Below are 11,381 nucleotides of genomic sequence, written 5' to 3' on the forward strand. Positions count from 1 at the left end.
TAGGCGGAACAACAATGACAGTAAGCCTGGTCTCAAATGCTAATCGGTGTGACTAGGTGCATCTTGATATGATAAAGCTACGTTAAAAAACCTCCTAAGCACTGTTCCAGCCTGAATTGACATTTAACATACGTGAAGAAATATTGCAATTGACCAGTCTTACATAATGATGTATCGGTATTGACGCCAGCAATGACACATACAAACTGCCGTAGAACCAACTCTATACTACTGTCAGTTTAATTACGTGTATTATTTCAAATAATGACATTAATGACCACGTGATGAAATCCATGTATATAAGGCTTTGTGTTTACAATACTGTACTATGAACGAAACACGATGAACATTTCACTAGCAGCTCTTGTGATACTGTCTTGTTATTTACAGATTAACCAGGTCCAGTCACAATGTAAGTAATACAGTTTAAATCATCCTCTGATCCGTCGAAGGATATTTCCCTGTTACCGAAGTATATTTTTATCATTTGTTTTGTTATATTAATTATTCGATAGAAATAAATATCTGCAAAAATGTATTATCATATGCATTTGTGTGTTGTTTGATCTGTAAGGTGGTCTTCCATTTAACAGACGGATCATGTTACGGAGGGCAGCCTGTGTGTGGTATCAACGGGAGGACGTACAGGAATGAATGTGTGGCTAGACGAAGGTAAAACTAGTGAAGCAAAAACAAGTATAATTTACCTATCTGAACATAAGGTTGTCATATATTGATAATATACTTAAACGCCATTGCAAAATAAAGCAATTAAATTGTCGTATAAAGTTGACTATGCTACGAAACTAATCTGTTTTGTCATGTTATATTGTCTTCATACATCTATCCCATGTCATAATATGATGTGTATGAGTATTAGTAATGAGAAGATCGGCCACTTCAGTGAAATGGTTTACTTAGATATGTATAATACAAAACAAACTTATACAAAGAAAGCTCTTCAATTAAATGCTCTTGTATTCATCTAATTGATATTATTAAACTGAATAAATACTTCCTGAATAATAATCTATTTCAGGATAATGTGTTTTGCGAGTATTCTATTGTAACTACAGTTTTATAACATGAGGCTAATTTACCTTCGCCTGCTTTCATGGTTTGCTATTTTATTAATATGAACGGAAATATATTTTGCTTTAAAACTTTGCTAACGCGTAGAGTATTCAACTTGTTATGAAATCAAATAAGGTTGAATGATTTTATTTATTAGCATGTATATGGTTTTAAGTTAGCATACAATCAATGTATCTTTTCCGAAAAAAGATCAAGCAATCACCGATATCGAAAAGTAGACGTCAACGTATTGACGACTAACAAGGCAAACGTCACTGTAATTTGTTTCTTACGTCTGGAATTCTTAACATAACATCGAAAGTCATATGGTTACAATAAAACTACGAGAGCTTTATGAAACAGTAAGTGCTAAGGGTACGGTTTATAGAGGTCAGCGTCCTATTAATTTATAACAGCTAAGGTAATTTATGGTCGTGCTTCCCTATGTGGAATGTATGGTTGTGTGTTGGAGGTGACATATGTATGTCTTTATATGCCTTTTTGCGATAACACCTATCTGATGTCGCCATACAAAAGTGCTACTTCACTGAAATCCAAGACAAAGGCACCCAGCACAGTTTCTGACACTGTCACAATATATTGATGCATGCAATGGGTAGTGCTATGGGAGTGTAAAATATGCTATGGATGTAAGCCAAAAACTGTCCAATAAGTGAGAGAAAGGACATGGCGAGGCCTTAGATGTTGATTTTTAATGTGCTGAATTCTAAGAATAGTACACCACTGATACTGGTGATGTTTAATAATATATTACACAATTCATGTGTTTGTTGTTTTTGTTATAGCTATATCGCTGAATTGCTCCCATTCGGGCCCTGATCATCTATTATCTAGAATGTGATGCCCCCACTGTCCAATAAGTAAAGCTCTTATAAGACAGGTTGGTAGCTTATTGGACAGATGGGAAACGTTTTGAAGTTGGCCAAACTTATTAAACAGTCCATGCAGCTTACTGGACACATTTGACATAATCACTATGCTTTATCTGTGGTTCTGTCTCATTTCACAGAGGCATCACCATAGCATGCCGAAGAAGGTGTCCTTGTAGGTCAGACTGTATCTGTACCGCGGAATACCAACCTGTGTGTGGAGGAAATGGTCAAACCTACAGCAACAGTTGCATGGCCAGATGCGCGTGAGTTACCTTTTATTGGTATTTAAAAAATAGATGATTTGCATGTCAAAAAGTTTTGATATCATTAATTTAAATGAACAAAATACATGTATACGATATATTTAATGTTATACATAAACACAAGAACAACATGTGCACACTACCGTTGAACGCAAAGAAACTAGGGTAAAACAAGAACAACGAAACGATTCATATGGGGATAATTGATTGGATACCTTTCAGTGTAAAAATCCATTTGTGTCGTAAAGTTGTTGAATATCTTTTCACTAAATATCCATATCATATTTTACTCTGCCATATTCTTTGTGTTATTTAACTAATCATGAATATGTCTTCTTAAAGGCGCAGGTTATGGAATCAATTTCTCCAAAATATTTTCCATTTTGCTTTAAAGCTTTGCTTATGCACTCCATAGAGTATTCAACTTCTTATCAAATCAAATAACGTTCAATGTTTTTTTTTATATAAGCATGCATATGGTTATAAGTTAGCATACTATCAATGTTTCTTTTTCTGAAAAAGTTCAACCACTCTTCGATATTGAAAAGTAGTCGTCAACGTATTGACGACTAACAATGCAAATATCACTTACGTCTGGAATTCTTTACATGACATCGAAAGTCATATGATTACAATAAAACGACGAGATCTTTATGAAACAGTAAGTGCTAGGGGTAAGGTTTATAGAGGTCAGCGTCCTATTAAGTTATAACAGCTTTGGTCATTTATGGTCGTGTTTTCTATGTGGATGTATGATTGTGTGTTGGAGGTGACATATTATATGCCTCCTTGCGATAACACCTATCTGATGTCGCCAACCAGGGCAAAGGTACACAGCACAGTTTCTGACCCTGTCACATTATATTGATACATACATGCAATGGGTAGTGCTATGGGAATGTAAAATATGCTATGGATGTAAGCCAAAAACTGTCCAATAGAGAGGAAAGACATGGCGAGGCCTTAAATGTATGTTGATTGTGAATGTGCTGGATTCTAAAAACAGTACACCACTGATACTGGTGATGTTTGATATTATATTAAACAATTCACGTGTTTTTTGTATTTGTTATAAATATATAGCTGAATTGCTCCCATTCGGGCTCTGATCATCTATTATCTAGAATGTGATGCCCCCACTGTCCAATAAGTAAAGCTCTTATAAGCGTGTTGGTAACTTATTGGACAGATGGGAAACGTTTTTGAAGTTGGCCAAACTTATTGGATAGTTTATGCAGCTTACTAGACACATTTGACATAATCACTATGCTTTATCTGTGGTTCTGTCTCATTTCACAGAGGCACCACCATAGCATGCCGAAGAAGGTGTCCGTGTAGGTCTGACTGTATCTGTACCGAGGAATACCAACCTGTGTGTGGAGAAAATGGTCAAACCTACAGCAACAGTTGCAAGGCTAGATGCGCGTAAGTGACCTTTTGTTGGTCTTTTAAAAAACAAATACATGATAAAAAGGTTTGATATTTTTAATTAAAATTGAACAAAATACATGTATACGATATATTTAGTCTTATATATAAACACGAGAAAGAGATGTGCACATTACTGTTGAACTCAATGAAACATGAACAACGAAACGATTCATATGGGGATAAGTAATTAGATATTCTCCAGCGTAACACGAATCCGTTTGTGTCATAAAATTGTTAAATATCTTTTCACTTAATATCTGTATTATATGTAACTCTGCTATAATAATAATAATAATTCGAGGTTCTTATATACCGCTTTATCACAACCTAGTTCGTAGGTCTCTCAAAGCGGTTCACAAATTATTGTTCGTGGTAATAGAGCCTTTGCAACCTGCCAATATCTTTCTCAACTCCATGGGGAGCACATTCAACAATTCTAGCACTGCCCAACCACGTACTCATTTACAGCTGAGTAGACAGACTATATACTTTGTGTTATTTAACTTATGATGTATATGTCTTCTTAAAGGCGCAGATTATGGAAACAATTTCTTCAAAATATTTTCCAGGGGTGTTAGAGTACAATGTCCTTGGAGGTGTCCTTGCTTTGTTATTGGAAAGTAATCCGATTTCGGATAGAAGACAACAGTATGGTCGCATCGACAGTGGTCATATACAACTCCCTACCTATCTAGCCACGAAGTTCCGGAGAGGGGGGCTGCTTGACTAAAATTTACGACTGTGTCACTCATTACTTGACAAATTAAGCATGCAGACTAAGTCATTAAATCTCCCTAACAGGAATTCTTCAGCAACGATCTAAGGAACAGAATACAAATATATAACAGACAGGTGTCAGGAAAACAGGTTGAAGTGTTTCAGATTTAAATATTTCACTAGCATACATATATAGAGTTTTGATATGCGACCTAATGTGCCATATTTAATCAAAATTTATCTTAACAAGGAAAAATAAAGCATTTGATTGAATTAATTCATTCATTTTTCTTGATGAACAAAGCTGATCAAGATGTTAATAAAGTGCTATTTATGCTATTAAATTTGCGTTTAAGATCTTTGACAATTATTTCCGACGCCAAAATGATGAATTGTTGATACCAATTAATCAGATGTTCAATCCTATCGTTTCAATGACTCGTTTATCTTCATCAAATGGAACCTGTTTATGATATGCGTAGATAGGACATAACATTAATATATTTACATGCTTGAAATGACGTTACTGATAATTGAGAAAAGTATTAAAAAAAATAAACAGGTACAGGTATAGGTACACATTAGGCTATTCTTGGGAATATAGTTTTCAAAATCTCCGCCTGCTATGGTAACCTATGACAGTCGTATCTCGCTGACCTCGCTGACATACTTTTGGAGCCGCTAATGAATAAACAATGTTCGATTTAGCGCCCGATCTAGGCAGATCAAGCCACTTTAAAAGGCTTCATAAAGATAAACAAGTCATATAATCTATACGATATTTGGACATTTCCTTCAGTTTGGTAAATATAATTGGCAATTTGGGTGGTCATGTGGTGCAGTGGACAATGCACTTGTCTATCACTAAGGAGGCCGGGTTTGATTCCCCGATCGGACGTGAAAATGTACTCCGGTTTCCTCCCACACTAAGACCATCAGCGCGCTGACACCGGGGCCAACAAGAGTGATTGATATACGTTAACATAGCTTGTTTCATAATTGTTGTTAAATAGATAAAGTTGATATTCAAGTTTAGAATTTGCAAGCAGGTCTATATGGCACAACCAGTGACATGTTTATGTGTGAGATTCCAATGAAAAGTGTTATATGTACTCTCTCACTTTCATCAGACGATGACTAGTACAGCATATGTACTACTAAAAATCCAAATATGTACCCTGTATGAGATAATGACAATACATTCAGTTTATTCTGGTACGCTGCAAGCGTCAGTTTACTTAAGTGTTATTAATGCACGAATTAACAAGTCGATTCGTTGCGGCCTATCTGAATGGCTTTCTATTCCAGAGTTTATCACTTGAACCAGGTACTCTCCTAGTCCAACAACTTGGAAATAAGTCATTTACAAAACATTCATCTGTGTGAATGAATGTTTGTGTGCTGGCGATGTATTTTGTTCTATTTCCTTCCGGAACCGTGCTTCCAACAGCAACTTATTTCAAACTGCCACCTCATCCTATTGGTGCATCACAGACACTGCTACACCGCCCCAAATAATGTTACATTGCACCTTGATTTGATGAGTTGAGTAGACAGGAAAAGGGATTCCTCTGATTAGTTCATGCTACTCCGACGTCCGGGATCACACCTCACCTCCTGCATGTTTTCAATTAAGTGCGTCTTTTGGTTTTGTTTACGTTGTACCGACTCCCTCTCTGAGGACATGTCATTAATTGATCAAGATTTATGCGGAAGATGTCGTCGATCAGATAGATAACGCCTATCCTTCTCGAACACCTGTTATATTATCTATGTTCATCTTTCAATGGTCTTCTTGTAAGGTCTCCTATTGCTAATGTTTTGCTCTCTTTTCATCGGTTTGGATGTCCAATAACGGTTTTATTTACATTTCTGTATTTTCATCGTAATTGGTTTTCCTCTATTCTTAACCTTTTCTTGGTTTAATTGTGTTATATTGTACTGAAATAAGAACTTTTTTATGTACGATTTTTTTTTATAAAATTGAAGCAATATTAGGCCTATCGTAGATGAATTTCATAAAACTGACATATATAAAGCGTAAAGTGTTATTGCGAGAGTGTTTTGTTATATTCTAATCTTTAAATGAATTTGAAAATTTACGAATTTATAATCAGAATTTTACAAGGGGTACCCGTTAAGGTAGAGTTAAGAGAGGTTAATCTCATCAGCAACATCAACATGTTTTCATTTCTTTAGGATCCCCAAACACTGTAACTGAGTATTAGAAACTGTTTTTTTGGCATAACTATAGCCTTAATAAACCACTACTGAAAATAAAACTATACCTTGCGGTATTTTTATGAAAAATGATAAATGTATTAATAATGTATTAGCAACATATAATCAACAAGAGTGTTCTGAGCATAAAACATTTGGCTGGGCTAGACCGGTATTCGAACCCTTGGCTTCAGGTTATTATACATATAGTATTGCTGTAACCGATTGAGTTCACTTTCATCTGGTAAACGGAAATGTATTTGCCCAAATATGCTACAGATGTTTCCAGACGGAAGTTAAGGGGAGGTTTCTGTATTTAGGAAAAGCGACAATGCAGTGAAACAGGGATCCTTGATATACCTTATGATCCTTTTAATAATATACATGTATACACTGTGCTACTTTCTTAATTGCCATGCTTCTTTTTCGCAATAAAACCTGAAATGTAGAGTAAACAGATATTACATTATTTGATAGCAAATACACTATTGGAACAATATCACTTGCCGTTATTTGCATACGAATGCAATGACCGATCTATCATTTAGTTTTAATTGATGCATTTGTAGCCTGCGGGATTAATTTCCAACGTATGAGTAAAACAATATATCAAACGCCCAAACAGTCTTTCATGATAATAAATGGACAGTATGCGTGTAAACAATTAATTACAAAAACAGGAACAATGATGTATACTCCGAATGTTTTAGCTGTTATATGGATGAAAACAAGACAAACAACTTATGACATCATGAACATATGTTCAATTTAAAACAGGTTCACATTGTCCTCTAATAAGCAGACCAGGGTAACGGGGGGCACATTGGTGTGTTAGATGTATATGTACCTATATCTTACACGGTGGGGGTCATTCGACGACAAAACTATGATTACAAAATACATTCATCGAGTGGAAATTCCTTGCCATCCGCAAACTCACACCTGTAAAATAATCTATAATGGATGATCAAATGTTTTGCCAATGTATAAACGATATTTAAATCAACGCTCTCCTGCAGTCTCCGGCAACATGATACCTTTATAAAACAAAAATAGTTGTCACTTTTTATTACAACAACACCTACATCTTATCTCTATGCAAGTCAAAACCATAAAATATGTTTAAATGGTGTCACGTTTAACCCTTTGTAAACTGCTATTTGTTTCATACAATGAGGCACAAATGACAACTACCCTTTACGTAAGTTAAAATCAGTGTGATTAGCTGCATCTTGCTATTATATTTCTACATTTAAAACATTCCAAGAAATTTGACATTTGATAAGTGCGAGAATCTATTTCAAAGTCGTTTTTAAAGTGAACACACACAACTAATTCCGTCTTAATCATGACGTATCGGTAATGATGTCAGCAGTGACACATTGTCAATAGCCTTAGATCCTCACTGGTCTATTTGAATGTAAATGTCAAGAAATGTTTATGACCATGTGAACATGAAATAAACAGACGTTAGTGAATAAATTACCCTTGTGGTTCAATACAACAATGTTTGTAGGATGCTCACGTGACAAAGTTCATGTATATAATGAAATTTGATGACAACATTGTTCTGTTAACGAAACAAGATGAACATTTTACTAGCAGCACTTGTGATACTGTCTTGTTATTTACAGATTTACCAGGTCCAGTCAAAACGTAAGTAATACAGTGTAATCATTATGTTACCTTACTTTGATTGTTTTCTTGTTTATCGATACATTACTGTTAACAAAATAAATGTTTCGTTTCATTCGATACAAATAAAACAAAATCCCTAAAAACCGTTTTATGATAAGAAGTATGTTGTTTAATTAGTAAGAAAGTGTCACATTTAAGTGTAATATTTAATTGTGTTGTTTAATCTATACGACGGTAATACATGTACGTTTAACAAGAATACGGAAATGTGTAATCAGTAAGATGGTGTAACATTTTACAGGAATACGGAAATGTGTAATCAGTAAGATGGTGTCACATTTAACTGAAATATTGAATTGTGATGTTTAATCTATACGACGGTAATACATGTACATGTACGTTTAACAATAATACGGAAATGTGTAATCAGTAAGATGGTGTTACACTTTACAGGAATACGGAAATGTGTAATCAGTAAGATTGTGTTACACTTTACAGGAATACGGAAATGTGTAATCAGTAAGATGGTGTTACATGTTACAAGAATACGGAAATGTGTAATCAGTAAGATGGTGTTACATTTTACAGAAATACGGAAATGTGTAATCAGTAAGATGAAGTTACATTTTACAAAAATGCGGAAATGTGTAATCAGTAAGATGGTGTTACATTTTACAGGAATACGGAAATGTGTAATCAGTAAGATGGTGTTACATTTTACAGAAATACGGATATGTGTAATCAGTAAGATGGTGTCACATTTTACATAAATACGGAAATGTGTAATCAGTAAGATGAAGTTACATTTTAGTAAAATACGGAAATGTGTAATCAGTAAGATGGTGTTACATCTTACAGGAATACGGAAATGTGTAATCAGTAAGATGGTGTTACATTTCACAGAAATACGGAAATGAGTAATCAGTAAGATGGTGTTACACTTTACAGGAATACGGAAATGTGTAATCAGTAAGATGAAGTTACATTTTACAGGAATACGGAAATGTGTAATCAGTAAGAGGGTGTTACATTTTACAGAAATACGGAATTGAGTAATAAGTAAGATGGTGTTACATTTTACGGGAATACGGAAATGTGTAATCAGCAAGATGGTGTTACATTTTACAGGAATGCGGAAATGTGTAATCAGTAAGATTGTGTTACATTTTACAGGAATACGGAAATGTGTAATAAGTAAGATGGTGTCACATTTAACTGAAATATTGAATTGTGTTGTTTAATCTATACGACGTTAATACATGTACATGTACGTTTAACAATAATACGGAAATGTGTAATCAGTAAGATTGTGTTACTTTTTACAAAAATACGGAAATGTGTAATCAGTAAGAGGGTGTTACATTTTACAGAAATACGGAAATGTGTAATCAGAAAGATGGTGTTACATTTTACAGGAATGCGGAAATGTGTAATCAGTAAGATGGTGTTACTTTTTACAAAAATACGGAAATGTGTAATCAGTAAGAGGGTGTTACATTTTACAGAAATACGGAATTGAGTAATAAGTAAGATGGTGTTACATTTTACGGGAATACGGAAATGTGTAATCAGCAAGATGGTGTTACATTTTACAGGAATACGGAAATGTGTAATAAGTAAGATGGTGTCACATTTAACTGAAATATTGAATTGTGTTGTTTAATCTATACGACGGGAATACATGTACATGTACGTTTAACAATAATACGGAAATGTGTAATCAGTAAGATGGTGTCACATTTAACTGAAATATTGAATTGTGTTGTTTAATCTATACGACGGGAATACATGTACATGTACGTTTAACAATAATACGGAAATGTGTAATCAGTAAGAGGGTGTTACATTTTACAGAAATACGGAAATGAGTAATCAGTAAGATGGTGTTACATTTTACAGGAATACATAAATGTATAATCAGTAAGATGGTGTTACATTTTACAGGAATACGGAGATGTTACCGCAAACCTGTGTGTGGTATCAACGGGAAAACCTACACCAATGAATGTGTGGCAAGGCGAAGGTAAAATGTATTGAAAAATAAACAGTACCATCATTTATCATATCTAGCTGATATCGTATCACTATGTTTTCACATATTGAATATGAAATTTAATCACACTGAGTAATAATACATGATTCATGTATCCTTTCATGTCGGAGAAAGTGGATGATACCATGCTTGACATTCACTTTGTACTATACTAAAGGTAAACTATTTCATATCATCATAATCTATTAAAGAAGTGTCACAACAAGACGTAAATATGTATATATACAATAAGTTAGAAGGTCAGCCATTACTATGAAAACATCTGTTTACCACATTATAAAACAAAGGAAATTCGTCAATAAAATCAGCTTGCGTCCAACTAACTTATAAATCTTAAACTTATAACACGAATTAGGCTAAAGTGTCGGACGAGTAATGTATTGTTAATCATTTCAAAAGTTCGAAGAGACTCCTGCCCTCACAACTATCCGATCAAAAATATAATGCGATTTCATTTCGCCGATACCTTAAACGTTTCTTTATGAATGGCGCCAACGCCGGTAGACATCGTCTTCTTATGACCTCAGTTTTCGTGACGACGTAAATCTTTCAATAAACCAATAATAGCTTGTGAGTTCTATTTAGTTAATTTGGAAAATTAAAAGGTTTTACACATATGTATGAGTTTGAGGATCTTAAGCTTTTGTGTACAAGACCATTTATTGTATATGTATAAGCTACATGTAGCTCCACAGAATAACGTGTTTATACCACAATGCTTGCAACTAACATTAATTAATTTTATTAAGAAGCATCTCAGTAAGTGATTGCGTTCATAGGCATATGATTACAACAAAAGATTGATAAAGTCATACAATACATGTGCAATGAGCATATAAAAAGTATCTGTATATTTATCTCATTCCACAGAGGTGTTAGCGTGGCATGCAGGAGAAAATGTCCCTGTAAGTATGATTGCATCTGTACAAGAGAATACCGACCAGTGTGTGGAGTCAATGATAAAACCTACAGCAACAGTTGTACGGCCAGATGCGCGTGAGTTATATTTATACTTATTTTTTTCAGTTTCTTATAAAGAATAATTCACCCAAGGGTGAATAAATGTGTTATGTGTACCGAAACATGTGTTGT

General features: G+C 34.4%; 2 protein-coding genes across 2 annotated transcripts in view; both read left to right on the forward strand.

Annotated features, from left to right (window-relative positions):
• The first annotated feature begins 228 nt into the window (after positions 1-228).
• On the forward strand, positions 229-4,651 carry LOC110458057 (serine protease inhibitor dipetalogastin-like). Its single transcript, XM_021509607.1, has 5 exons — positions 229-412; positions 594-672; positions 2,105-2,230; positions 3,530-3,655; positions 4,231-4,651. The coding sequence occupies exons 1-5, from the start codon at positions 343-345 to the stop codon at positions 4,283-4,285; spliced, it is 456 nt and encodes a 151-aa protein (XP_021365282.1). The 5' UTR covers positions 229-342; the 3' UTR covers positions 4,286-4,651.
• A 3,441-nt stretch (positions 4,652-8,092) lies between these two features.
• LOC110458056 (serine protease inhibitor dipetalogastin-like) overlaps positions 8,093-11,381 on the forward strand; it is an 11,259-nt gene continuing 7,970 nt past the window's right edge. Inside the window, exons 1-3 of the mRNA XM_021509606.1 lie at positions 8,093-8,254; positions 10,181-10,259; positions 11,160-11,285. Of these exons, the coding sequence (XP_021365281.1) occupies positions 8,185-8,254; positions 10,181-10,259; positions 11,160-11,285 (275 nt within the window). The 5' untranslated portion in view covers positions 8,093-8,184. The remainder of the gene's footprint in view (positions 8,255-10,180; positions 10,260-11,159; positions 11,286-11,381) is intronic.

This window comes from Mizuhopecten yessoensis, unplaced genomic scaffold (genome assembly GCF_002113885.1).
Source record: "Mizuhopecten yessoensis strain PY_sf001 unplaced genomic scaffold, ASM211388v2 scaffold9417, whole genome shotgun sequence".
Lineage (NCBI taxonomy): Eukaryota > Metazoa > Mollusca > Bivalvia > Pectinida > Pectinidae > Mizuhopecten > Mizuhopecten yessoensis.

What these genes read in the sequence shown, in the direction of transcription:
- LOC110458057 (XM_021509607.1), top strand. Translation starts at nt 343, where the DNA reads ATGAACATTTCACTAGCAGCTCTTGTGATACTGTCTTGTTATTTACAG. An exon ending in TAACCAGGTCCAGTCACAAT is followed by an intron (nt 413 to 593) that starts GTAAGTAATACA and finishes TCCATTTAACAG; the next exon opens with ACGGATCATGTTACGGAGGG. An exon ending in AGTTGCAAGGCTAGATGCGC is followed by an intron (nt 3,656 to 4,230) that starts GTAAGTGACCTT and finishes AATATTTTCCAG; the next exon opens with GGGTGTTAGAGTACAATGTC.